Raw genomic sequence first — 27,247 nt, forward strand, 5'->3', positions numbered from 1 at the left:
GTGCAGGCTTCCTTCTACAGCTGCTGTTTCTGTTTTGAGCACAGGTGCACATGGTTGGGTGTCGCTGGCGAGATGGCCCACGGTGACCGCTGGCCTCATGCTAGGCCTGCTCACCCTGTCTTCCTCCCCGACGGATCCTGAAGCACTGCTGTGACCCACGGCCCCGTGGAGCGTGGGTGGAGATGGCTCTGAGCCCAGCCCCTCCAGCGCATCGCCACCGCTGTCTGTCTAGCTGCGACCCTGTGGGAGGCTCTGGGGTGGCGACTACTCACCCAACCAGTGTCCGGCCTTTTCTCTGCCAGCGTCCGCACAAACTCCGAGCCCTGCAGAGTGAGGGGAGCTGAGCGTGTGGGCCGAGACGCTCGGCCCCTCCACACGGGGTCGGGGGTCTGGGGACGGGGCCTCGGGCAGGAGCTCACCTGGCCGGGATCCAGCAGCTGCTCAATCTGCCGGTCCTTCCTGCTGTTCTCCTCCTCCAGGCGTCGCAGCTTGGTCCTCATCAGGTCCACGTTGTTTTTCTGCATGTGTAGTGACTGGAGGAGAGAGGGGCCAGGCGCACACCATGCACACGCTGGCAGGGACAAGGACACGCCGAGCCCAGGCTGGCCAAGTTGTCCAGCTCCCTCGGGCGCCATGGGGGGTCAGAGGGAAGATCTGCAGGCCGAGGGCACTCCTGGCCCTTGGTGGCGGGGGACGGGAGAGGCCACGTGTCATGGACGTGGTGGGAACTGCCCCGCCACAACGCCAGGGCACCTGCTGAGAAACGCATGCTTCATGGGCAGTGACATGGCCCAAGAACCGAGCTCACTTCCGTGCCATTTTTGCCACACCATGTGACAAAGGTCACTAGAAGTGCTGGCCAACCAAAGCCATGGTTCCGGCGTCTCTGGAGGAATTTTATATTAATCTGTGACAGACTGAGGAGAGTAAAGGACCACACAGACAAGATTTCACAAGTCAGTTTACTGTTTCTTAACTCTCCTTCCTGTGACACGACTTCGGACTCGTGGTTTTTTTTTTTTTTGGTGGCAATGGGATTTGAACTCAGGGCCTCATGCTGGCTGGGCAGGTGTTCCCCCACGTGAGCCACTCCACCAGTCCTTCTTGCTCTTGCACTTTTGTCTGGGCCAGCCTCAGACCACGAGCCTCCCCTCTCTGCCTTCTGTGCAGCTGGGACCACAGGTGTGCTTCACCCTGCCAGCCTTTAGTTGAGGTGGGGTCTCACTTTCGCCCGGCTCAGCTCAAACCATGGCCTTCCCAATCTCTGGCCTCCCAAGTAGCGGGGATTACAGGCCTGCCCCAGGGCACCCGGCCTGGAGTTCTGTTTCTTTTAGCAGGGGGTCCTCGTGGAGTATTTTGAATGGTCTCGCAGGAAGGTGCTTTTGGCCAGGCTGTGGAGCCCAGCGCCCTGACGTATGACATTAAGAAGCCCAGGCCAGCCTGCTGGGTGGGGCTCGGGTAGATGTGCCCGGCACGCACATGCCCTGGGTCTGACCCAGCTTTTCCCAGGTAGGAAAAGCAAAGGAACCAGGGCTGGGTTGTGCCCCAGGTAACTGGCTTCCAGCAGTGGTGTGAGGAGAAGCAGCCGGTCACCTGGCGGCCGTCTCAGGGGACTGTGGCCGCAGCGAGGCCGCGGGTCTGGGCAGAACCAGGTGGCAGCATGGCAGGGCACACGTCCCACAGGTCGCAGGGCACGAGAGCCACACGCTATGGTGGCTCAGCTGCTGGTGTCACGCAAGTGTCAATGACAGCCAGCGTGGGTGGCCATCACCCAGCAATGGGGGGACTCCTGCTCCCCATTCTTCCAGCCAGTCCAGCTAACCCTCAGCCACAGTGTGCCAGGCCGCTGTGACAAGACCTTGAAGCGTGAGAAGGCAGTGGGCGGGCGCGCTGGGGCCGAGGGACAGAGGCGCCTCACCCGGGCTGGGTGCTGGGGAAGCCAAGAGCCGAGGGCGACTGTAAAATTCCCCACACGGCTCTTCTCTTTGGGGAGACACGGGGTGGGGGGCAGCGAGGCACAGCCACAGGACACACTGTGGGAACCCCTCTGGGCTGCATCACCCAGGGGTGACGGGGCCACCTGACAGCACTGCAGCGAAGGCCTAGTGGGGTTGGGAGGCCCCAACGTGGGCATCCCTGCCTGGCGGTAGTGAGGGGCCCAGAGCCCTGCCACAGGGGATCCCGGAGTCTCCTGACATCATGCCCGCCCTGTCACACGAAGGGCCAGAACGTCCGCACCCGAGTGAGGAAAAGCCATGCGCGGGGGCCAGCGCCCGGCAGGTTCTGCACAGCCGTGACAAAAGCACCCACGACTTGAAACGAGCGAAGAGACAGAAAGTCTCGGCTAAAAAGCAAGGATATGAAGAAAAACCAGAAGGTCACTGAGCTGAAGAGCAGACACCAACAGGGCCTGCCCAGCCGGCAGGGCAGGGGAGGGGAAGACACACAGGGGCCATGCCTCAGGGACCCGTGGTGTGACAAGGCGCGGGGCTGAGAAGGCGTATGAGGAAATAAGGTGAAAAATTTCCCCAGTTTGGCAAAAGACAAACCTACAGGTTTGAGAAGCTGAGGAAGCTCAAATAGGCCAAATGGAAGGAAACCCCTGTGGATGTGACACAGTCACACTTGTAAATAAATACAGAAAACTGCCACAAGCAGCCAGAGAGGCAGCACCGCCCTGGGGAGGACCCTGGACGGTGGGTCCCTCGGCAGACCACAGAGGCCACAGGAGCCCTCACGAGGTCCCCAGTAGGAATGCTCCCAGAAGTGCGAGGACACCCCAGTTCTGTGGGTTCTGAGACGGCCCAATCTCCACTGAGACGAGGAACATGTCACCCGCAGACTCGAGAGAAGGCCACAGAGCTCTCTGCACAGGAAGGAGGTGATGAAAGGAGGGGTCCTGGAACTCCAGGACAGGGAAAGTGGGCACTGGGGAAACATGGCGCCTTTCCTTCTTGGGTTTTCTAAAGTGCACCTGCCAGGTGACGTGGAGTCGTGAGCACGCGTGACATGGTGTCATGGCACAGGAGGTTTGGGGCAAGCAGGCAGAAGTGGGGATGGAAGGACATACAGGGTTTCTCCTCTTTGCTCAGTGACACTAGGCACCCACAGCTGCAGTAAGCTGTGTACACGAGGGACACCTGGAGTGGCCACTACAGAGGCCTCGGGACACAAGAATGCTACCAGTGAGCTACAGAAAGAAAAACCCCAGAAATGGCAGATGGAGAGCAACAGAACACGAGCCCCTCAAGCCCTCACATAAGGACGACAACACACAAGTGACCTGAGCGAGAAGACACAGACCGACAGAGGGTTACGGCCCACGGCCCACTGCCCACTGCCCAGCCTCCTGCGTGCTGAGAGACTCGCTTCACACGCAACAAGCAAGAAAGGAGCAGTGCGCACTCAGGAATGGGGACGCTGACGTCAGATGAAGCAGACTTCAGGGGACAGGAGCGACAGCAGACAGGGACACCGCATAGTCACAAGGTCCACCCACTGGGACGACAGCAGGCCTAAGCACAAGGGTGCTGCAGGACAGAGCTGATGGCACTGAGAGGAAGGGACAGACCCACAGCTACGGTGACAGGATGGTGGCACGGGAGCCAGAGGATGGAGAGCTCCAGCGCTACCACCCGACGGCGTCCAGTGAACATCTGTGGCCACTCGCTGCACCCAAACCACACCACACCCTGGACCTCACGCAAGCCTCAAGGGAAAAGGAAAGACAGAAAGACACGGGCGCCACCACCCCGAACAGCCCCAGGCTCCAAAGAACAAAACCAACAGAAACCAAACCACGGGATCCAGCCAGGTCTCAGGGTCCCACAGAAATCCTGTTTTGTATCACTATGCAGCCCAGGCTGGCCTGGGACTCACTGTCCACTTGGGATTACAGGCAACACCACCAAGTCCAGGAAGAGAAATTGTTTAAAAACACAGTGATCTGAATGAAAATGAAAATCCCACAGCCTGTCAAGAGGGCAGTGAGGACTGAGGACAGGAGTGCACCTGACCCACTAGGGGTCTCGGGATGTGAGAGAGAAGCAGTCTCCAAAGGCCACCCACTCTCTCTGTGGTCTCTTCTGCTCATTGTAAAATGACAGAACCACGGACACCGGACCACACTAACAGCGGTGCCAGGCTACGGGCCGGAAGTGCAAGGGGCACCTGTGGGGAGGGCGGTCCTACATTTGCAAAGCAGTGGAGCACGGGTCCACACCCGGACAGGACACGGGAACACGCGCGCACAGTGGGTCCACGCCCGGACAGGACACGCGAACACACGCACAGTGGGCCCACACAGGACACGGGAACACGTGCGCACAATGGGCCCACGCCCGGACAGGACACGGGAACACTCACATGCACACACAGTGTACACGGTTTTTTGCTTTTCCGTGGCACAGCTATATCAGATGATCGCGGGGAGAGGGAGAGAGCCCAGGGACTCCTCTGTGCCACCTTATCAGGCGACTTCATTTCGAAGCAGGTACTTATCACTCGCTCGCTGCACAGCAGGCAGGGCGCAGGAGCCATTCCTGGGTTTGACCGCAACTTCTCAACAACCTATGAGGTTAGCACGACTGTCCCCCTTGGGGGAGCAGGACAGGGATCAGCCGGGACCTTGTGCACGCTAGGTGACCCCTATACTCTGCTGCACCTCCCCACCCTTTCTCTTTTAATTTTGAGACAGTCTGCTTCTGTAGCCCAGGCTGGCTTTGAACTCGCAATTCTCCTGTCTCAGCCTCCTGAGTAGCTGGGATTACAAGCGTGAACCACTATGCCCGCCTGCTTCCTAACCTCCCTAACAGGAAACTGAGACACGGCCGTGTAGAAAAGGACTCTGATCAGCGTCCCTGACAAGAGTCATGGAAACACGATCCTCTTCTGTGGCTTTGGGACGAGGGCTGGTTACCCAGGGAAACTTTGATGGCGAGCATGGACAAGTCAGTACCGTCGTCCAGAGGCCCAGTTCAAGCCTGAGAAGATGGCCCTGAGCACGGCTGTGGCGGTCACTGTTCTGCCTCCCAGAGAAACGGGCTCCCCCCACCCCCCGCAGCCAGCCTCTGCTGGGGACACCCGCAGACGGGTGGCCTTTCCCTGCTGGATGGCCTGCATGGTCAGAGCGCGCGTCACAGGACTGAAACCCGAGTGTCCTCTGCACCGGCACAGCAGGGACTGCCCCAGACACAGCTGCCCGTGCTCCCCTCACCCCGCCCCCACCTCCCCACGTAGGACGTGTCCTGGCTTCTCAATAGGGCCTAGACGTGCCGGCCACCGGCGCTCGGCTTGACCTGCAGTGCCCAGGTGACCACGGCCCTGCAGATGCAGCTCAGCCGTGGGGCCGGCACGTCTAAAGCAAGAAGGATGACTTCTCCCGAGGCACAAATGTGTGTGTGGACGTCACACACCAGTGTGGTGACAGCGGAGGGACGAGGACGCACCTCGGCACCATTCAAGGGGGGCGGGGGAGGGAGCACGAGGTAACCAAGTCTCAGCCCGGAGGCCAATGGCTGTGGACCTCGTTCTGCTGCGGCTGACGTTGGCCAGACCAACCTCTCAAGTTCACCGCAGAAGACGGTGTAACACTGGCCGTGCCTCGCGGGGCTTCTGGAGAGCTTGGCTGGGGTGGGGCAACACTAGGGGTCACACCAGTGCCTCAAATGCCAGCAAAGGTCAGGGCTCGGGGACCCTGAGGTGACCCTCCATTATGCACAGGTGGCACCCAAACCGCACTGACTCCAGGGCAGTGCCACCCAAAACCGTGTCACCTTTGCGAGACTGCTGGGACAGGCCCTCCCTGAGCCACTGGCCAGCCCCTCAGGCCTGGGGCCAGGATCCAGACGCTGGGTGAGCAACACTCATGCTTTTTCTGTATGACAGACCCCAGCACTGCCACAGAGACGGGGGTCTGCCACTGCTAATCAGAGAGGAGCAGAGAGAAGGGCTACCTTCTTCAGCTCGATTATCTCGTCGCACATGTCCTCCTTCTCTCTGCAGACAGCAATCCCAGGAACGTGACCTAGAGAAGACACGCAAGTCTCTTAAGAGATCATCAGAGCCAGATGCCGCGACTCACGCCTGTAATCCCAGCTACGCAGGAGGCACAGATCAGAAGGATCGCAGTTCGAAGCCAGCCCAGGAAAACAGTTCATAGACTCTCTCTCGAAAATATTCAACACAAACAAGACTGGTGGAGTGGCTCAGGTGGTAGAGCATCTGCCCAGCAAGCATGAGGCCCTGAGTTCAGACCCCAGTGCCTCCAACAGTGCCAATCCCCTCATTCTGACAAAGGCCACCTCAGCTGCAGGCGCTTTCCCTCTGCTCTTCCTAGCCACGACCTTGTCCCCATCAGCCGCTCACCGTTGCTGGCAGAACGCCTGAGGTCTGACCTCCTCACTCTCACGGCCTCCGCCAGGTGGTCAGGGGTGCTGCTGGGGGGGAGGGTCCACGCGTGCTCCTGGGTGGGTGTGGAGTGCAGGGGCTGGGTCCCACCTCCTGGTTTGAACGTGCGTGCGTTTAGTAGGACAGGTAGACGAAAACACGACGCGGCTTTTCATCCCATTGACCTCTGGGGCAGGAGGAGGCTAGCAGCACCAGTGGACACCGTGGCCAGGGAGGTGGTGACATGTATGACAACTGCTCTCGACAGTGGACCCAGGAGCCTGACTTGGGGCATCACCATCCCATGGTCCCCACTGCACCCAAGGTCAAGCCGCTCACGTGACACTGAGCAGTCGGGAAAACTAAGACGGAATGGCTAGAGCCACTCCAGCCACGGTCACCAAGTCTCATCGGGACCAAAGGAGGCCAAAGTGCCACCCGCGTGGAAGCCGGGAACCACACCTGTGCACGGCACAGACCTGCTGCAGCACAGTAGTGCAGACCACTGAGACTGACGTCAAAGCCAAGGTCACGAACACCGGCTCGCTCACCCCACAGTTTAGAAACTCCCCCCGTGCTTGGCCTTCGGGGGCGGCGGCTCATACCTTGCTTTGCACTTCCCAGCCATAGCTTCTGGGGTGTCAGGGACACCCTACTGCTCAGAGGCATGGTCCCCGCTGTCCTGAGAGACCGCCAGGATGCCACCTTCCTCGGCTTGGAGTAGTACGGTGACTCTGCAAAGCCAGACGCACGAGGTCTTAAGAGCTGCAGGACAGTGGTGGGCCCGACACGCACACTCAAGAAAGACGACAAAATGGTGAGACAAACACGCAGAGAGCCGAGCTCATGCAGAAAACGCCAAGCCGGGCCATGCTATGTGGACTGCTCAGGCTGGCCTTGAACCTGTGGACTCAACCATCCTCTGCCGCTGCCTCCCAAGCAGCGGGGACGACAGTTGTCACACCCAGCCTGACAACGGTTACACGTACGTACACACACCTTTACAACTCCCCTTTAATTTCTGCTACAAAGAAGACAAGGGGAAACCTTAAAATGTGAAAACTCCTGGTGCCCTAACTAGGAGGCACCCACGGACGTCCCCGCCCCTCCGCACTTTACGTGGCCTCTGTCACGGTGCACACGCGTCACCGCTTTAGACTTAACCTAAGTACCTGCTCACGATGCTACAGAGCCACACAGCACACAGAAAAAATCTGCGCAAGGCGCAGTGGCTCACACCTGTAATCCCAGACACTCAGGAGGCTGAGGTGGGAGGACCGAGGTCCAGGCTGGCCCAGAAATAAAAGCGAGACCCTATCTGAAAAATAACTGGGGGTGTGGCTCAAGTGTGAGAGCGCCGGCCTAGCAAGCTCAAGGCCCTGAGTTCAAACCCCAGTGCTGCAAAGAAAAAAAAGAAAACAAGGCCTGAAATGTCCTGCTGTGCCACGTCACGTGGGAGGCTGAGGTGAGGAGGGGACAATGCCAACCCACCCAGGAACCTCAGCTGGAGGATGGCTGAGCCCAAGGCCCCAAAGCAAATGGAGGCAGTCCCCATGCCCCCAAGTGTCGCATGTACCCCGTCCCTCAGAGCCCGACTGGGGACCCGGCAGTACTCACTTGGAGATGCGGGCGGAGGCCTGTGAAAACCTTTCCTTTTGGCTTTCTGAAACACAGAAGGGCAGATGTCCTCAGAGGGTAAGGGACAGAGCCACCATGCAGGACCTGGCCCCGCCGGGAGCTACGCCTGGCCTTGGAAGGAGGGCCCCGTGCCACTGACAGCTCTGCCCCCTGCCCTGTCCCCAAGGCCAATTCTGAGTCTGCTGCCTGGTGTCCACATGTGGATCTGGCAAGACCCAGCCCTTGTCACTGAGTCAAGTGACAAGAGGCGTCACAAGGACTACCTGTTGGGAGGCCGTCCGTGCGACAGTCACGTGCAAGTGCAGAACCAGGCAGACTCAGTCCCACCACTCTAGGCCTGTGGCTTGGGGACAGAGAACCCCCCTTCCTAGCCTGCATCACCACACGGACAAGGTGACGGCATGCAGTCATGTCCCTTGCTTCTCCTCCCGGAGTACCAGAGGCCCGTATCCTCTGTGACAAGGTGACACCCCTCACTGCAGTGGTGCCACAGGCCACCCAAGAGCAGAGGCTCCTGGAACTGGGTCCACTCGGGGGCCGCAGTGTCACTAAGCCTGTCTGTGCTGATACCACCCACCATGCAAGCAGCCAGCAGGGCTCCACTGCTACTCAGCACGGGGACCACAGGGCACCCCGGCCGGACCGTCCTGCTCCGCCCGCCCTGGCTGCTCCAAGGACGCTCAGGATTTGCATCTGTCTCTCGAGGCGGGAGAGAGGCCTCGTTTCCTCATCTAAGGGAACAGATAGGCCCCGTGGGCGCTGCCAGCCGACTGCACTCACCGTCTCAAAGTCAGAGTCAAAGGCGATTGCAGACAGACTGTCATCTCCCTGGAAGAAGAACGACATGCAGACACGTAACTGCAGGGCCCCGGCTCGGTGCCAGCCGTCCACAGCCCGTGCTCCCTGCTCACGTGGAAACCAAGTCAATCCAGGGCCCACGACCCAGTGCATCTCACGCTGGGCTGCAGGAGGAGGGAAGAGAAATGAACCTCAAGTCCACCCGGGCACTGTGGGGCACGCCTGTAGTCCCAGCTCCTCTGGAGGCCAGCCCAGGCAAAATTAGCAAAACGCCCGATCTAAAAACAAGATCCTCAAGTGGAAGAGAGCTTGCCTAGCACGTGCGAGGCCCTAGGCAATCCCAGCACTGCGGGGAAAAGGAAAAAACCAAAAGGTTCACCTGCAAGGGTGCGCCAGGACCCCAGGCCACCAGCATCAGGTGCTACAGAGTAGCTGTGTGCTTTCAATAGAGTTCTTGCTGGGAGCAGTGGGGCACTTCTGTAATCCCAGCTACTCAGGAGGTGGATAGAAAGTTCAAGACCAGCCTGAGCTGGGGCTGTGCCTCAAGTGGTAGAGCACCTGCCTGGAATTTGTGAGGCCCTGGGTTCAATCCCCAGTACCACCAAAAAAACAGAGTTGTCCACTGAAGGGTTTCATTTTCACCCTGTTCAAACATTCTGACTCTTATTCATCTGTGCCTGTCCCCTGGCCAGAGCACCACGTGCAACAGGCCGGGGGCTCAGTTCTGGAGGCCGTAGGTCCAGAGTCACACATTGCCAGGGCCACGCCACTAATGGACACAACTAGGCAGATCAACAAGAAAATCAAAAACCGAACAGCGAGGTCCAGCCTGGTGGTGACGCCTATAATCCCAGCACTCAGGCGCTGAGGCAGAAGGATGGGGCGGTTCTGACCAGCCTGGGCTACACAGCCAGTCCCTATCTCACAGAAAGAAAACTCAGAAACTTTGAGCGAGGGAAGCAACTGTGTTCTCACTGAACGGTGCAGGGCCACTGGGTGCTGAGGTCCAACCCGTTCCTGACCCCACAGAGAGTCACACAAAACACCCCAGGCTGAGAGGAAGAGAAACAGGGAAATCCCTGACCTCGGGTCAGGAGACGGTTTCTTACGTCGGGTTCTAAAAGCGTGTGCAGGGAAATAAGAAAAACAGGCAAAACCAACCATCAGAATTGCACACTTTTGTGCACAGGGCCGGGGGCCATGGCTCAAGTGGTACAGAGCCTGGCTGGCAAGCCGAGGCCCTGAGTTCAAACCCCAGTGCACCAAACAAGCAAAGATAAAGGAGCAAGAGCTGAAGATGGTGGACACAGACGCAGGCAGGCCTGAGTAGGCAACCCCAAGCCGGCCAGCACCGTGGATCTCCCCCTCCACGCCTCCACGCACGCATGGGAAGCCCCATGGTGGACGACCACGGCCCCCTCCATCCACAGGCTGTCCCTGGACTTGAACCTTGATTAAAAACCCAACCTTAAGCCGGATGCAGTGGTTCACGCCTGCAATCCCAGCTACTGGGGAAGCTGAGATGGGGAGGATTGCAAGTTCGAGGTCAGCCCGGGGAAAATAGTTCTCGAGACACCTCTCCCATCTCCAAAATAACCAGAGCAAAATGGACTGGAGGCGTGACTCCACTGGTAGAGCGCCTGCTTTGCAAGTGCCAAGTCCTGAGTTCAAATCCAAGTGCCACCCCAAAAAAACAAAACCAAAAACCCAACGTCAACCCCCGCCCACCTGCACCCCTCCGTCCCTCAAACCCTTTGCACTGCTGCGGCCGCTTCCATCTTGACCTGGAAAGGCAGGCCCCCCACCTACAGAGACCCTCCCAGGGGCCATGTCCCCCCACACTGGCGTGCAGCTCATTCGTTCAGCACACAGCAGGCCTGGGGCTTCTCCCTCCTCGCCATGCCTCGGTGGCGTCTCTGGCCGAACACTCACGCGGGTGAGCTCGTCACGCAGCGCGCACGCGCACGCGCGGGAGGGCGCAGTCCCGGAGGGCTTCCTGGAAGCGACGGCCTCCGCGAGTGCCGTCCAAGAGCCACCGAGGCGGCCGCCGCCCTGCACCAGCTCTTGTGCGGTAACAATCGGGGCACCGGTCCTCCCGCAACCCCAGGAGACCTATGGGATGGAGGCCGCGGGCGTGTTTACCGTCTCCGAAGGCGACTCCTCCGTGCCCAGGCTCATGGTGGCGGCGGGGCTAGGCGCGGCAATCGCGGCCGGCAGGGTCCCCGGCCACCCAGGGAGCCACTGCAGCCTCCGCGCAATGCCTCCCGCCCGCCCACCCGCCCGCGCTGGGCCCCGCCACCCCGCTGCCCTGGCAACCACGCCGCAGGCTGCGAGTCCCGGATGTGGCCACGCCCACCGTGTCCGCAGCGTCTTGCGCATGCGCGACAGCCCGCGGGCCGACGGGAGTGCGCAGGGCGGGGCCGGAGGGAGCATCAGCGCCGCCTCGGAACTGCGCTTGACAGTTTGTAAAGCGTCCCTTAGGCGTTTGGCGACAAGGCAGCCAAGCGAATTGACTCTGCTTACGATGAGTAGGAGGCACAATTAACACGACGGGGACAGCCGAAGGAGAGGGTGATGTGGGGTGAATATGATCCAAGTAATTTCTATAAATGTATGCGAATAGGCTAATGAAACTCAATAAAATTGTAAAAAAAAAAAAAAAAGCCGAGTGCCAGGGACTCACGTCTGTAGTCTCAGCGACTTGGGAGGCTGTGATTAGGAAGCTCGCGGTTCGAGGCCAGTCTGGAAAAATAGCTTGCCAGACCCCTCCCCCCAACACACTCATCCAAAAATCTGGGCGCAGTGGGTGCACCTGTAATCCCAGCTAGGAGAGGAAGCACAAATAGGATGATCGTGGCCCAGGTAGGTTCGTGCATGAAGCGAGACCCTGCCTCCAAAATAACTAATGGCTCACTCCTGTAATCCTTCCCGTTTGGGAGGCTGAGATGGGGAGGATCGAAGTTTGAGCCCAGCCTGGGAAATAGTTCTGGAGACCCCATCTGCAAAGTAACCAGGGCAGAATGGAGTGGAAGTGTGGCTCAAGAGGTAGAGAGCCGGCTTTGAAAAATAGTAACCAACACAAAAAGGGCTGGGGGTGCGGTTCCAGTGCTAGGGCGCAATTAAAAAGTAAAGGGGGTGAGTGTAGCAGAGCAGGGGTGAGGAACACAGTGTCCCCCAGATCGGGGAGCTCTTGGAAGGCTGCACCTCGGAGAATCACCCTTGGCCCATAAAAACATGGAGCGCGTGCCTGCCCATCGTGTGTCCCGTGGTCCAGCGAAGTCGGCAACAACTGTCACCTCCCTGTGCACACAGGCCTGCAAGGCCACCTGCCTCTGTCCCCTGTTCCTGCTGCATTTTATGGTCACTTAACTACGAGGACAGGCGATGTCTACGTGGGTGGTGGCTCATGGCTGCCTCCCCACGGACATTGGGAGGACCGAAGCGTGAGGCTTATGGACACCTCATTTCGCAGGCTAGCCAGGCCTGGAGCGGTACAGCTGTAATCCCACCCACGCGGGAGCAGTGGGAAATGCGAGGAAAGAGGAGGATTGAAGGAACAAACACGAGTTCCAGAAAGCAGCGGGCGGAAACGACGGGGACAACGAGGGAGGGGGAAGAGGACAGGTGACCCAGGGCTGAGAACAGACGGCCACGAGGAGCCCGAGACAGAACTACGGCCCGGGAGCCCACGCGCCTTAAGGGACAGTCACATGCAGGTGCGCCCGCTGCCCGCGACAGGTCCGAGCGACGCTCCAGGTTCCGGCCTTTCCCCGGCTTCCAGGCGAGCAGAGCTGGGTCCCGAGAGCCATCGACGTTCCCCAAGCCCGCTGTCACCGCCCTCCATTCTCCCGTGGGCCCAGCAGGTGGCAGAGTCCTAGGGAGAGACAGCAGGCAGCGAGGGGCGGGGCGTGGGGCAGCGAGGGGCGGGGCGTGGGGCAGCGAGGGGCGGGGCGTGAGGCAGCGAGGGGCGGGGCGTGGGGCAGCGTGGGGCGGGGCGTGAGGCAGCGTGGGGCGGGACTGACGGCGGCGGCGTGGGGCGTGGCCTGAGGCAGCGTCGTGCAGCCGGGATTGCGGCGGTGGCGCGGGGCGGGGCCTGTGTCAGAAACTTGGGGGCGTGGCCTGAGGAGGGTTAGGACGTAATCTGTGGGGGCGTGAGGCGGGGCCTGAGCCAGCGTTGTGGGCGGGGTCTGAGGTAGGTACTTGGGATGGGGCCTGAGGCTGGGGGTTGGGACAGGGCTTGAGGCGGCTTGGGAAGAAACTGGTGGGCGGGGCCTGGGGCAGCGTCGTGGGCGGGGTCCGAGGCAGCGTCGTGGGCGGGGCCCGGGGCAGCGTCGTGGGCGGGGTCTGAGGCAGCGTCGCGGGCGGGGCCCGGGGCAGCGTCGTGGGCGGGGTCCGGGGCAGCGACTCGGGCGGGGTCCGGGGCAGCGTCGCGGGCGGGGCGCGGGGCAGCGTCGCGGGCGGGGCCCGGGGCAGCGTCGCGGGCGGGGCGCGGGGCAGCGTCGCGGGCGGGGCCCGGGGCAGCGTGGGGCGGAGCTTGAGGCGGACGCATGGAACCTGAGCGGGTGAGGCCCGCGCGGCGGGGTGGTTTCGGTTGTGGGTGCGGGCGGACAGAGTGCGGACCCTAGTGGAGAGGGCGGGCGACCCGAGCAGTCCCGGGACGGGCGTGCACGGGCCCAGGCTCAGTCCCCGCCTCGGGTCCCTTCAGGACCGTCGTTGGGGGAAGGCCTGGCGCCCGCGGCGAAGGAACGACTGCCGAGCTGGGGTGGGATTCGAACCCAGAACTTCTCGAATTTTATCCCGATGTAGCTCCAGCCCTGACCAAGCCTCGCAGGGCCCAGACACCCGTGGTCACTTCCCGGACGGGACACTTAGTGCACACCCCGGTCCGGGAGGGACAGACACCTTCCCGTCTGCCGGCTGCGGGGCTGTTACACGCCGTCCCCACTGACCCTGTGCACCTGCTAGCCATTCGCCAGCCACATGGCCGACCCCAGGGCTCCCAGCTATCCCTGAGCATGGCCCACTTTGCAGGTCCGTCAGTACCCAGCTGTGTCCCTGTGTCATCTGTCCCTTCCTTCAGCATGGCCCCCAGGACTTCTGAGGGGCCTTGCATGCTTTTTTTTTTTTTTTTGATGGGGGATGGGGTTCGAACTCAGGGCTTTGCACTTGCAAAGCTTGCCACTTGAGCCGCACTTCAGTCGGTTTTGCTCTGTTTATTTTGGAGATGGTGTCTAGCGAATTATTTGCCTGGGCTGGGCTCAAATTTGATCCTCCTGATCTAGCCTCCAAGGGATTCTATATAGGTGTGAGCACTGGCGCCTGGCCGTCCCATACTCTTGGCCACCCAGCCTCCCCCCACACTGAGCCCTGCGTACGTGGGGGCCATTCAGAGCTCTCTGGTCTTTGGCAAAAATTCTAGGGCCTCTTCCCCCTCCCAGCACGGGCCTAGCAGACACCGTGGGCTGCCTAGGACTGGAGCTGGCCATGAAGTTCCCCTCTCTTTGCTCTGCAGGGTCCCCTGGCTGATCATGGACCCTGAGTGCTCCCAGCTTCTCCCTGCTCTCTGTGCTGTGCTAGCAGATCCCAGGCAGCCGGTAGCAGATGACACCTGTTTGGAGAAACTGCTGGACTGGTTTAAAACACTGACCGAGACAGGTAAAGCCAGAGGAGGGAGGAGACCGTGGGACAGCGTGCCCAGGGCTCACCGTCCATCTGTATCTTTGCTTCGCTTGGTAGAGGCTCTGGCTGACTGGGGACAAGTCCAGCTGGGGTCCAAGGCAATGGCCAGTAGAATCCGAGGTTGACATTCTTTGTTGCATTTTGTTGATCTTGAGTCAAATTTGTTTTCTTCCTTCTACTTAAAAATGGTTTTGGCGGCATTGGGATTTAAGCTCAGCCTTGCACTTGCCGGGCAGGCGCTTTCGGGTTGAGTGTCTCTGCCTTTCTTGAGCAGGTTATTTTTCAGGCCGGGTCTCTCCTGTTGCGCCTGCTCAGGCCTTGCACAATGACCCTTCTACTTCCGCCTGTCACCATGCTGGCTTTTGACTGAGATGGGCGTCTTTCTTGCTAACTTTTTTTTCTTTTTTTTTTTTTTGCCTGAGCTGGCCTTCACTTGCACAATCCTCCTGAGTAGCTGGGATTATAGATGTGAGGCACAGCACTCAGCAGATTTGTTTTCCTTTTGATTATGAAAGTGCCGAATGTTCTTTTTTATTTTCTTGGCAGTACTGGGGTTTGAACCCCCAACCTCGTGCTTGTTAGGCAGACGCTCTACCACTTGAGCCACGCCTCCAGCTCAAGAATATTCCTTAAAACTTGAGCAACACGAAGGAGTAAAGAGGAAAGTGCTTTTGTTTCCTTCCTGCTGTTTTTCACAACATGCAACAGGACTGTGTTTTCCTGATGAAACGAGATCTACCACAAACTCAGTTTACATTCTTGTTTTTTCTCCCTCGTTGTGGGAGTGAGTGCTTTTCCTAGGAACTCGTGGGTTGTCCACTATGTGTAACCTGCTATGAGCCGACCGCACCGTACCGGGGGATGTTCGTGTTTCAGTTTTTTGTGGTCATAAACAGAGCTGTGCCAGGTCTCCTTGTCATCAGCAGTACTGCATGTGAACACTTTGTGCTACAGCTGATAATGGCCTGGTGACAGATTCCACGTCATCCATTTCTGCTTTTTCTTCCTTCCTCTGGCTCGCTGTGTTACGTTCCTGTTTTGAATTGCACTTTGAGGTCGGTCTGGCATTCTGAGGCTACATATCTCGAGACTCACCATAGGTGCATCCTGTGGGTTTTACTATGTAGTGCTTTTGCAGTTTAGTTCCAGAAATTTCACATATTTCCTTTCTTCTGGTTTTTAGAGACAAGGTCTCAGTTTGTAGCCCAAGCTGGCTTTGAACTCATGACCTGCTTTGGATCACAGGCGTGCCACCACACCAAGCTCAACAGTGACTCTCTTTGATACCAGTCCTGCTTCTCACTCTGTTGTCTGTTTTGTCTAGCATCACTGTCACAGTATCAGCTTTTCTTTTGTTCTTTCTTTTTTTGGCAGTACTGAGGTTTGAACTCAGGGCCTAGCACTTGCTGGGCGGGCACTCTGCCTCTTGAGCCACGCTCCCTGCCCTTTTTGCTCTGGTTATTTTTGAGATAGGGTCTCAGTTTATGCTCGGGCTGACCTGGACTGCAAGTCTCCTATTTACACTTCCCTGCATAGCTGGGATGACAGGCACGCAGCAACCTATCCAGCCACTGGGTGAGATGAGGCCTCGCAAAATTTTGCCTAGATTGGCCTCCAACCATGATTCTCCCAATCTCCACCTCCTCAGTAGCTAGGATTATAGGTGTGAGCCACCACACTCAGTCTTGTTTTACTTTTTTTTGAGACAGAGTCTGGATTTGTTGCCTAGGCTGGCCTTGAACTCACGATCCTCCTTCTGTCTCCTGAGTGCTGTGATCACAGGTGTGGTCGTCATACCTGGCTGTGTTTCTTTCTTATAGACAGTGGGTCAAAGCATTTTTTCAGGGTTGTGGGCTGCTCGTGCTCCTTGTCGTGCCCTTTGCCTGTGGGTGAGGTTTAAACTCAGTCTTCATCCTCTTAATCAGCCAAAGAATCCTTCCCAGTCTGACAGCTCAGTCCAGCAGCCTCCGGGAGGCACCACCTTCCTTGGTCACCACCCTCCTGCGCTGCACGTGTGTCCACAGAGCCCAGCCTCCTCCTGCTGCAGGAGAACCCGTCCTTGGTGGAGCTGCTGTCACATGTGCTGAAGTCACAGGATGTGAGCTCCAGGGTCCTCTCCTTTTCCCTGCGCCTCGCTGGGATGTTTGCTGCCCAGGAAGACTGCTTCCAGTACCTCCAGGTGAGCCTGGGCCTCCTACTTTGAGGCCCCCAAGGATGGACCCTGAAGCATTTGCAGCTCCCTCAAGCCCGGGTCTCAGAAGATCTTGGTAGTATAGACATTTTGACAATATTAATCCTGCCAGTCCATGAACAAGGGAGGCCTTCCATCTTGCGGAGTCATCTTCGGTTTTTTCCTTCAGGGTTTTATGGCTTTGTTGAAGCAGTCTTAAACCTTCAGGGCTGGCGGAGTGGCTCAAGTAGTAGCGCGCCTGCCTAGCAAGCATGAGGCCCTGAGTTCAAACCCCAGTGCCACCAAAAAAAAAAAATTAAACCCTTATTACTGAGCTGCCTCCCCTGTCCTCAGTCACCACCGTGACTGTTCTCAGTCTCTGATCTCCTGGATACTTCCTGTTGCTCGCCCAGCTCCTTCTCTGTCTCCTCTTCCTCCTTCTCAAGACCCGTGGTGGCTGGAGACCTGAAAGGCTGCTGAGAACCTTCGGGCTGTGATTGCTGGTCCTCCCCCCACTTTTTTTTTTTTTTTTCTGGGACCAGGATTTGAACTCAGGGCTTCACACTTGCAAAGCAGGTGCTCTACCACATGAGCCACACCTCCAGTCCTTTTTGCTCTGATTATTTTGGATGGGATCTCCCAAACTGTTTGCCCTGGCTGGCCTCAAACTGCAAGCCTCCCAGTCTCAGCTTCCCAAGTAGCTAGGATTACAGGCGTGATCCAATAGTGCCCAGCCTGTTTTGTGCAGGGACCCAGCCTGTGGAGAGGCCTGGACTGAGCACGGGGTGGACCCCCTTGCCCTTCTTCCCACCTCTGTGCTGTGGTCTGGCGCCATCAGCCAGCTGCTCACTACTGAACAGTCTGCAGGGACAGTGTTGGACTGGGGACAGGCTGGGCACCCCTATGAGTAGTGCCGAGGAAGGAGTAGGACTCTGACGAAGGGGGTCCCCTGCAAGTCACCAAGAGCCCTACCCCTTCAGTTGGGGTGGGCGTCTTGGGCCTAGAGTGGGGTCCAGGCACAGACATGGCTCCACAGTGGTGCCAGAGTTGGATTTATAGAAAAGGACCAAAAGAAAAATGAGGGCCCTGGGGTGCCATAGACTTGGAGCAGTGTCCCAAGGCCCTGGTCCCTCCTCCCCAAACACCAGGATGTGCGGTATGTGAAATGTTTTCTGCTTCCTTTCTAGGAAGTTTGAGGAAGTTGGGGTGGACACCTGGAAGAGGAGGGTGGGCACAGGTCAGGAGCTCAGGCGGCTGTGGAGAGGCAGCAGTAGCTTCTGGAGCTCAGGTCCCGGTGACAGGCAGTGTGCAGAAGCTGTTGGTGGTGTTTGGGGCAGGGCTTCTCAAGAGGAGGGAGAGACTCTCACTGATACCCATTCTCCTGGGCATGGTTGTTCCCACCTATAATCCCAACACTCAGCGGTTGAGGCAGGAGGATAGCAAGTTCGAGACCACTATAGGCTGCTCAGTGAGACCCTGTCACAAACAAATAAAAAATTTGGGTTCTTCCTTCCCCAAAAGCTCCCACCCCACCCCTGACTGGAGCTAAGCCCCATTCACACTCCCAGAACACGGTTTTCTGGCCACTTGGTGTGAAGGTGTCCTGACTCAAGGCTTTGGCCAATCATGGGAAACAGAAAACCTGTCTCCGTCTACCCTGGACCCCTGTACACCCCGCCCCAGGCTCCGCTTCTCTTTTTGCTTTCCAGCAGGGCGAGTTACTGCTGGGGCTCTTTGGGGAGGTGGGTCCCCTCTGTTGGGTGGCCTGGAACGTCCCCACCGTGCGTAGTGGCTGGATCCAGGGCCTGCGCTCCCTGGCACAGCACCCCAGCGCCCTGCAGTTCCTGGCCGACAGCGGTGAGTGCACCTTCTCCCTGTCCTGACCCAACTGCAGGGCCCCGTGGGAATGGCCGTGTTGCCCGGCCGCATACACAGAAACCCTGGGGTGGTCATGTCCCTGGTCCCTAGCCCAGCCTCAGGAACTGGGGCCACCTGCTGAGTTGCTTACAGACCAGGGGCCAAGTGTCAGTCTTTGAAGCAAATCGCGGGGAGCAGAATCTGCTGGGGGTTCCAAATACAGTCATGCCACCGCTCACCCCTGCGGCTTCCTGCCAGCTTTCTGCAGTCCAGTGTGGGGGCTCGACAGTGCCTCCTGCGGGCCACCTGGTCAGGCTCTTTGTCTGGGCACTGAAGTTTGGGTTCAGGTTCTCTTCCTCTTCTCTATTTGGGTTGACCCCCTTTTGCATTTGCTCCTTCCCTCTCCAGGTGCCATTGACACCATCTTCTCCCTACAAGGGGACCCCAGCCTGTTTGTGGCCTCAGCCAGCAGTCAGCTCCTGGTGCACATCCTGGCTTTGTCCATGCAGGGTGAAGCTGCGGGGTACCCCTGCCTACAGGGTGGTGCCTGGCCCATGTGTGCCTGGAAGATTGTGGGCCACTTGGAAGAGTCCTTGTGTGCCACAGGTGCCCCGCAGGTCACTCAGGCCCTGAATGTCCTGACCACCACATTTGGGCGCTGCCACAGCCCCTGGACAGAGGTCCTCTGGGAGCAGTTGTGTCCCCTCGTGGCCCGCCTACTTGAAAGAGCCACCATCCCTGCCGCACACTCGCTCGTGGACCTTCTTCTCAACGTGGCCCGGTCAGGTCCCTGGGGCATGGCTGGCGGGGGGCTGGGTGAGCAGTGCTCTCCCAGGGTGTCTCAACAGCTGTTCCCTGGCAGCCAAGAAGCTGATTGGAGGGGAGGTACCGCCGGGGAGGACCCTGCTACCTTTGTCACTGGCAAGGCCCATTACAGGGCTGGGTGCCTCTGGTTGGGGCCGTGGCAGCCCCTCCGGGCACGGAGGTTATCTGCGGATGGGGGAGCAGTGGTCTCTGTGGTCCTCTGTTTAGGTCTCCTGTGTTCAGTTCTGCCGACTGCGGCCTGTGGGGGACAGTGACCGAGGCTCTGAACTGTCTGAGCCCCCTGCAGGTCGGGCCTCTGGCTGTGGGGATGCTGAAACTCCAGCACTGGTACGGTCAGGCTCACAGGTGCCAGGCGTGAGAACGGGGGGCTGTGATTGGAAATCCACAGCTTGGGACTAGGGCCCAGAAGTCAGGCGGGAGACAGCTGGGCCAACTGGGCAGACACAGGTGTTGGCGCAGGCTGGCAGCAGCACTGTTTGCTGTGGCTCAAACAAGAGCTTTGGGGATCCCCAGAGATAATGCTGATCCTGGAGCTGCTCTGCTCTGGCGGATGAGTTCACACCTGACCCTTCAGCTGTGCTCTGCCTTCCTCCTGTGAGGGGTGCACCACAGGGTGGGCATAGGGGTGCAGAAGGCCCGCAGATTCTAGGTGCAGAAGGGGCCTCAGGACCCTTCCTGCGGGGCTGCTGGAAAGAGCGGCACGGGGTAGTGAGGGATTGGCATTCTGCTCGCAGCATACACTGAGCTAGTGTCACCTCCCTCACCCTGCGGCCCCAACACTGGGGCAGGAGGTCTGCAGAACGTGAGACGGACATCTCAGGTCACTGAGCAGAGATGGGGTGCCTGGGCACGGCTCCCAGAGGCTGGGACTCCCTGTTGCCCGAGTAGCACAGTCCCTCTGGGTGGTGCAAGCAGCCCTGAGTGGGCATCTGAAGCCCAGCAGCTCCTAAGGATGCCAGGGCCGGCCCCACATGCCTTGGTCAAGCTTGTCCCATACCCATGGAGTTCCCTGGTCAGTGACTTTCTCAAGGGGTGCCCTGGTCCCTGGGGATGCTAAGGAATGTGAGCAGCCTGCCACACCTGTGTCTTCTCTCCAGTCCCCAGGCACTGAGGGCTCAGGCCCTCGGAGTCCTCCTGCAGCTCCTGGCCTGTGTTCTGAAAGCCACCGCCCAGGCCCCTGGCCCCCCAGGTATGGCATATGGGGTTGGGAGGGGACCCTCACACCCCCACCTGGGCCACAGGCAAGATGAGGAGCAGCAGAGCCCGAGCTTCGGTCCACCCAGGCCTCCCCTGAGAGCGAGGGTGGCCAGGGCAGAGCCAGACGGGCCCTGGCCTTGGCTTTGAACCACCCCCTCTACAAGAGAGACGTTGCATTTGGCCTCTAGGCTGGCTGGACAGGACTGAGGGCAGCTCTCTGACGGTGGATGCTCTCCTGTCCTCCAAGGCGGCCTGTGTGGGGGTCCTGTGCCAGACCTTGGCACACCTGGAGGAGCTGCACCCTCTGGTAGGTGCGGTGGCCCTGTCGTGCCCACACACAGCAGGACCCATGGTCTCGACTGACCCTCTGTTCTCCCCTCAGCCCCAGCGCCCTGCGCCCTGGCCCCAAGAGCCCCTGCTGAGTGCTGCGGTGACTGTACTGCGGCTCTGCCGTGGCTTGGTGGCCCCTAGCTCCAGTGTGGGTGCTCGCCTCTGTGCAACCTTTGCAGGCTGTGTCCGTGTCCAGCGAGCAGCCCTCGACTTTCTGGGGACGCTGTCTCAGGGGACAAGTGAGTGACAATGTTTCCTCTTGCATGACCTTGTTGGGTGACTGGAGTCCCTTTCCTCTCTGCTCAGAGGCTTCCAGGGACGGCTGTCCTGTGCACTTCTCTGGGGGGCCTCACACTCAGAAGTCCTGGATGTCACGTTCCTTGTCAGGTGGGGGCTCTGGGCAGGTCGGGGTGACTTGTCTGTTCACATCTGTCACAGGCCCCCAAGACTTGGTGACGCAGGTGTTTGCTGTTCTTTTGGAGTACCTGGAGAGCCCCGACTCCAGCCCCACGGTACAGGGACAGGGCTGGGGGTTGGAGGGTGTCTTCCAGCGGGGCGCAGAGCTGCTGCTGACAGTGACATTTGAGGGCAGGTGGCCATGTGGCCTCTGGGCCCCAGGTCCATGTTGGTGAAGCTAACGTGCCAGGGGTTGGAAGGGCCGCGGTGAGTGAGGGAGAAGACAGTCTTCCCACGCCGGATTCTGGGTTTTTTTTCCTTTTTTTGGTGGTAATAGGGTTTGAACTCAGGGCTTCCTGCTTGCTAGGCAGGCGTTTACCACGTGAGCCACTCTGCCATCTACCACAGGGAATTCTTGATGAGGGAAGGTGGCCCTTCTGTTTGGGGTTCCGTTTTGTTTTGTTTTTTTATTTTTTTGATGCAGGGTCTTGCTATGTTGCCCAGGCTGGCCTTGAACTTGGGATTCTCTTATCAGTCTCCCGTATACCGGGATGACAGCTTGTGCCACCACGCCTGGCTCAGAATCGGTTTCTGCGGGCATGCCTGTCTCACGAGGCCAGACAATGCCAGGATTCTTGGGGCTACATGGGGCCCTGAGTGGCTTGGTGTGTCATGACACCGAAGCCATCTCCAGGCAGGGTTTCTGAGGAGGGCAGCCCCTCCGTCCCACAGTCTGAAAAGAGTCCTGTGCTGGCTCAGGCTTCTGCTCCAGGCAGGGGCTGCACAGGAGCTGTGACGGGGTAGGCGGTGGCTGGCCCTTCCTGTCCTACAGCCCGCCGTGCTCGCTCTAGGTCCTGAAGAAAGCCTTCCAGGCCACGCTCCGGTGGCTCCTGAGCTCATCCACGTCAGCTGGCTGCTCCAACCTCAGCCCCCACACCCTGCTGTTCCTCAGAGGTAACCCAGCCCCTCACAGGGGTGTGCGAAGCCACAGTGCAGGGGCGGAGGCGGACAGAGGCGGAGGGGCCGGCGAGGCAAGCCCCGAGGCCACTCTGACCACCCCTTCCTGGCCCAGAGCTGTTCACTGTGCTGCAGAAGCGCCTGTGCAGCCCCGGCTGGGAGGTGAGAGACTCGGCCCTGGAGTTCCTGACGCAGCTGTGCCGACACTGGGGAGGTAAGTGCCAGGCAAGCAACGTCCCCACAGCTCCGGGACCCTGGGGTGCCTAGCCTGCCCTCAGGAGTCCTTGGTCACGGCTGCGTGGCTGTTTCACCCCAGGACAGGCTGACTTCAGACAGGTGCTCCTGGCATCAGAGGCACCGGCGCTCGCCCGGCAGTTGCTCCAAGACCCTGAGAGCTATGTCCGAGCAAGTGCGGTGGCCGCCACCGGGCAGCTGTCTAGCCGGGGCCTGCAGGCCGCCCCCAAGGGCTCTGAGCACCTTCAGGCCCAGCAGGTACACGTGGCTGTGCGTCCACACCGGGCAGCCGTGGCTGTTGGTCTGCAGGCCTGGGGGCTGGGTGACTCCTGGGGCAGTGCAGGCAGGAGTGACCACTAGGATCCCGGTGTAGTCATCCATGGTGCTGTGGGCTTCCCAACACCCTCTCTCAGACACTGCCCCACCTGGGGGATGGGCTCAGGGCAGTGTGGCACTCTGTCACAGGAAGGGGCCAGAACAGCAGGTGGCCTGAGCCTGGATGACCACGGGCTCATGTCCCCTGGGTCCCACCTTCCCGAGCGGCTGACCTTTCTGGTGCACTACCCACAGGACCTGCTCGGGGACCTCCTGCACATCCTGTCCACAGACTCGGAGGGCTTCCCGCGAAGGGCTGTTGTGCAGGTCCTCACTGAGTGGCTGAAGGACGGCCATGCTGGCGTGGCCCAGGACACAGAGCAGTTTGTGGCCACCGTACTCCAGGCAGTGAGCAGGGACCTGGACTGGGAGGTCCGGGTGCAGGGCCTGGAGCTGGCGCAGGTGTTCCTGGCCCAGACCTTGGGGCAGCCCTGCTGTTCCTACGCAGTGGCCCTGCCCACAGTCACCCCAGCTGACCGGCTCCCCACGGTGCTAAGGACTCTGTGCCGCCTGCGGCTTCTGGACTTCGCCTTTCATGCTTTGCTCGACTGTGACCGGCCTGTGGCCCAGAAGGCCTGTGACCTCCTGCTGTACCTCAGGGACCAGATCGATGCCTGTGGTGGCCTGCGGGAGGTGGGGGACAGCCCCGACTTGTCCTCTGTGGAAGCTGCCCTGCAGAGGTGGCGGGCGGGTGAGCAGGGCCAGCCCCTGGGGGACATGGAGCCTGAGGCCGTGCTGGCCATCCTGAGGTCCATGGACCTGGAGGGCCTGCAGAGCCGGCTGGCCCAGGGCAGTGAGCATGTGGAGAAGAGTCTGCAGTCCCTCCTGCAGGACATGCTGGCCACAGTGGGCATGCTGGAGAATGAGGCTGACTGCTACTGAGGCTATGCTGCTGGCGGCCTTCTCCAGCCTCTGCTGTCCCGAGGGCTTCATCCAGGCTGGTTCTCAAGACCCTCCAGGAGTGGATCGAGCTCCCACATATTAAGCTGGGCGTGGTTGCCATGCCTGTAATCCCAGCCCTCAGGATGCTGAGACTGGAGGATTGCGAGTTCAAGGCCAGTCTGAGCTGGGTGCCGGTGGCTCAGGCCTGTAACCCTAGCTCCTCAGGAGGCAGAGATCAGGAGGACTGCAGTTCAAAGCCAGCCCGGGAAAATAGTTCTTGAGACCCTATGTCAAAAAACCCTTCACAAAAATAGGGCTGGTGGAGTGGCTCAAGGTGAAGGCCCTGAGTTCAAGCCCCAGTACTACCAAAAAAAAAAGGCCAGCCTGAGATACATAGTAAGACCCCAGCTCAAATCTCAAAACATCAAAACAAGCTAGCGCTGGTGGTTCCCATCTGTAATCCTAGCTACTCAGGAGGCAGAGATGGGGAGGATCGTGGTTCAATGCCAGCCTGGGAAAATAATTCCCAAGACCCTATCTTGGAAAAAACTAACGCAGAAAGGGCTGGTGGAGAGGCTCAAGTGCTTAGAGCACCCGCCCAGCGAGTGTGAGGCCTTGAGTTCAAATCCCAGTGCCGCCAAACCAGAGCCAACATTCCTACACTTGGAGGTACATTAAAGCAGTGGCTTGTTTTCTACACACAGCAACTGGCACCGGCGTCTTTAATCCGCTCCAGGTTAGTTTTGTGGGTGGCGTGACATGAGGGCCTCGTTCGTTCTTTTGCTCATGATGTCCCGGTCCCCTACAGGTGTCCCTCCTGTTGGGGGCTTGTTTTGATTAGTCTTAGCTGGCACCGTGTGGCTGCTCCTGGTCAATGTCCTGATCGGCGCGCTACGGTAAACTGGGTCACCAGGACGCGTCACCCGGGCGGGGCCTTCGCTCTTTGGGGCTTTTCGTGGCTGTATGAACCGTCGGATTTTTCTCCTGTTGCTGTGCGAATGCCATAGGGTTTTGATAGAAATTTGATTAAGCCCATGGGTCATGTGGTCAGTGTGGCCATTCGAGCTGATTTGGACCTCCAGCTCTCACCCTGGGTTGTGATGACACGATTTGTCACCGTTTCCTTCTCCAGGTCTCAGTTGCCGCGCGGGGCTTTCACCTCAAGAGTGAAATGGCTCCAAGTTCTTTATTCGTGACGCCATTACGAACCGATCTCTCAGGTAGCCGTGATAAAAACCCAACGTGAGTGAAGCGAGGGAGGAAGGAGTCGTTGTGGTTCGCGGTTTGGTGTCAGTGCCGTCCATCGTGGTGGGGAGGGGCAGGGAGAGAGAGACCGAGACCGAGAGACCGCCGGTGCCAGCTGACTTCCGCACCCGGCCCAGCGCCTGGGGTGTGCTGCCTCCAGAAACTGACCAGGATCAGCTGTGCACATGTGGACACAGCTGGTCTCGGCGTGTCCCGTCTGCATCCTGCACCAGTGACCCCCGCACCTTGGGGTCTCTGGTAGTCTAGGGTTTTCTCTGAAAGGTCATGATCTCTGCAGACGGATTGGTGGGACTGGGATTTGAACTCAGGGCTTCTCACTTGCAAAGCGAGTGCTCTACTCCTTGAACCACATCTGGTCCATTTTGCTCTGGCTGTTTTGGGGATGGGGCCTCTAGAAGTATTTGCCCAGGCTGGCCTTGAACAGACAGACCGGTTTCTCCTCTCTTTGGGTGTCTAGTGACCACCAGAGGATGCTGATCAGAGCCCAGCAGGAGTGCTGGGGACCCAGGCAGGCCCCCAGGGGACCGGCCCTGTCCCTTCCTGGTGCTGGGCCCCTCTGGGTCTGCCATTCAGGTGTCTGAGCGTCCACTGCCCATGGCCACCTGCTCCCATGGTCCTGCGTTCAGATGGGCAGCTCAGCCTCCACACAGGCCTCACACTTGGCCACAGCCCTCCTGTGGTGCATTGTCCCAGGAGTGACCTGAAGCCAGTTGCATGCCATCCCAGTTACTTGGGAGACAGAGATCAGGATGCTCATGGTTCAAGGCTAGCCCTGTCAAAAGTTAAGACCCCATCTCAACAAAAAAAACTCGGCATGGTGGAGTATTTCTGTAGTCTCAGCTACGCAGGAGATGGAAGTAGGACTGTGGTCCAAGGCTGGCCTGAGGCAGAATGAGAGACCCTGTCTGAGAAATAACTAAAGGATTTTGGCTGGGGCGTGGCTCAAGTGGGAGAGCACTTTTGTGGCAAGCGAGAGCCCTGAGTTCAAAGACCAGTACCACACAAAAGAAAAAAGTGACCTGAGGCAGAGACCCAAGGCGAGAAGCCTGGGGAGAGAGGCCCGAGCTGGCAAGAGCTTCTCCCATGCAGCCCTCGTTTCCCATGGAGGGGGGCGTCCCTTCCCGGGCAGACTTCCCTCCAGTGAAAACGCCCATTTCAGTCATCAACAAACGCTGCTCAAGAGACCTGTGTGGGTTCAGGGGACAGCGCTGCCGTGCTTTGAACATGGTTTGTTCCTTCCAAGGGCACAGCTTCAGATGTCACTGGCAGGCTCGGGAGGTGGGGCCTTAAGAGGCGCCTGGGTTACGAGGGACTAAAATCCTCACCTCTCACGGCACTGGGCCGGCTCCCTCGAGAGCGGTGTCTCGCACACACCGCCGGCCCTTGGCTCTCCACCGTGGGGTGGAGCTGCGGAGGCTGTCGTGCCCGTGCTCCTGGCCTTCCCAGAGCCCAGAGCAGTGGGCAGGGTGTCCTTTGTGGAACAGGCGGCACTGGGACCCCGTGGCCCCCCTGTGGCCAAGCTGCTCATGGAAATCGTGGGGCGGGGTGGGAGCTGGGTGGTGACAGGGCAGGGGACTTTCTCGGTGGGAGTGGCGGCCAGCGGTGGTGGAGGCTTGGGGACTTTTTGGCCACGCCTGTGGGGATGAGAAGTCGCTGGCTGCAGAAGTGCCTTCTGGAGGCACATGTGGGAGGCTGGTTTTGGGGGCCTGGGAGGCACCGAGGCCCAGGTCATTCAGTGCCACCATGTTTTCTGATTCCCTGCTGGGTGTCACATGCAGGTGACGTGAGTTCCTAAGAACACAGAAAACACACGGCTGAAACGCACCAGAGCCCAGGGGACGATGCTGTGTGACACACCCGAGGAGTGGGTGACAGGTGCAGCAGAGGGAGGAGGAAGAGGCAGGACAGGACCCGACCCTGACACGGTCCCTGGGAAGTCATAGCCTTTCCTGGACCTGGAGGGAGAGGGGGCACGTGGACATCAGAAAGGGACACGGGGAGGAGGACGGGTGTCGGGGTCTCAGTGTGTGAGCCGTCTGTGACCAGGAAGTGAGGCGGGGTACGTCCTGAGTACGAGGTGGCCGAGCAGCACCACAGGTCGTGCTGGGGACTGCCCAGGGCAGATCCCAGGGGAGAGGGAGGGGAGGCCAGAGGCAGGACCTGGGCCACAGGACAGGGGACAGGCAGGGCACACTGGCACTGACAGATGGCCCAGGGCAGATCTGCTTTTGTGGTCAGACCGTGGGCTGCTTCCAA

At 59.4% G+C, this 27,247-nt stretch overlaps 2 protein-coding genes across 20 annotated transcripts in view; one reads left to right on the plus strand and one right to left on the minus strand.

The window, feature by feature from the left end:
* Positions 1–11,097, minus strand: part of Iqce (IQ motif containing E) — a 36,175-nt gene extending 25,078 nt beyond the window's left edge. For 4 of the 14 annotated variants that reach the window (XM_074075405.1, XM_074075404.1, XM_074075403.1 and 1 more), the window contains exons 1-8: positions 10,552–10,699; positions 8,806–8,853; positions 8,005–8,050; positions 6,993–7,121; positions 6,367–6,501; positions 5,955–6,025; positions 420–533; positions 273–323 (exon numbers count right to left, since the gene is read on the minus strand). In XM_074075405.1, the coding sequence (XP_073931506.1) occupies positions 273–323; positions 420–533; positions 5,955–6,025; positions 6,367–6,501; positions 6,993–7,121; positions 8,005–8,050; positions 8,806–8,853; positions 10,552–10,680 (723 nt within the window). In that variant the 5' untranslated portion in view covers positions 10,681–10,699. Of the gene's footprint in view, positions 1–272; positions 324–419; positions 534–5,954; positions 6,026–6,366; positions 6,502–6,992; positions 7,122–8,004; positions 8,051–8,805; positions 8,988–10,551; positions 10,700–10,755; positions 10,788–10,965 lie in introns of those variants that run through there. The other 10 variants (XM_074075408.1, XM_074075406.1, XM_074075410.1 and 7 more) reach the window with 8 other exon arrangements.
* A 2,236-nt stretch (positions 11,098–13,333) lies between these two features.
* On the plus strand, positions 13,334–24,102 carry Brat1 (BRCA1 associated ATM activator 1). 6 transcript variants are annotated; one of them, XM_074075396.1, is made up of 15 exons: positions 13,337–13,385; positions 13,630–13,854; positions 14,336–14,478; positions 16,527–16,681; positions 18,382–18,529; positions 18,938–19,310; positions 19,562–19,681; positions 20,452–20,543; positions 20,740–20,858; positions 20,934–21,120; positions 21,320–21,393; positions 22,129–22,231; positions 22,350–22,448; positions 22,551–22,726; positions 23,039–24,102. In XM_074075396.1, the coding sequence occupies exons 3-15, from the start codon at positions 14,352–14,354 to the stop codon at positions 23,723–23,725; spliced, it is 2,460 nt and encodes an 819-aa protein (XP_073931497.1). In that variant the 5' UTR covers positions 13,337–13,385; positions 13,630–13,854; positions 14,336–14,351; the 3' UTR covers positions 23,726–24,102. The 6 variants fall into 6 exon arrangements, with proteins under 6 accessions (XP_020014811.2, XP_073931498.1, XP_073931501.1 ...); XM_020159222.2 differs by lacking the exon at positions 13,630–13,854 and having other exon boundaries at positions 13,334–13,385; XM_074075397.1 differs by lacking the exon at positions 13,630–13,854 and having other exon boundaries at positions 13,334–13,385; positions 18,385–18,529.
* Positions 24,103–27,247: the final 3,145 nt, after the last annotated feature.

This window comes from Castor canadensis, chromosome 6 (assembly GCF_047511655.1).
Source record: "Castor canadensis chromosome 6, mCasCan1.hap1v2, whole genome shotgun sequence".
Lineage (NCBI taxonomy): Eukaryota > Metazoa > Chordata > Mammalia > Rodentia > Castoridae > Castor > Castor canadensis.

Bases quoted from the DNA above. Each gene is read 5' to 3' on its own strand.
- Brat1 (XM_020159222.2), top strand. From the start codon at position 14,352: ATGGACCCTGAGTGCTCCCAGCTTCTCCCTGCTCTCTGTGCTGTGCTA. The intron at 19,311-19,561 runs GTCAGGTCCCTG...TCCTCTGTTTAG, and splicing joins CTTCTTCTCAACGTGGCCCG to GTCTCCTGTGTTCAGTTCTG. The intron at 22,232-22,349 runs GTAACCCAGCCC...TTCCTGGCCCAG, and splicing joins CACCCTGCTGTTCCTCAGAG to AGCTGTTCACTGTGCTGCAG.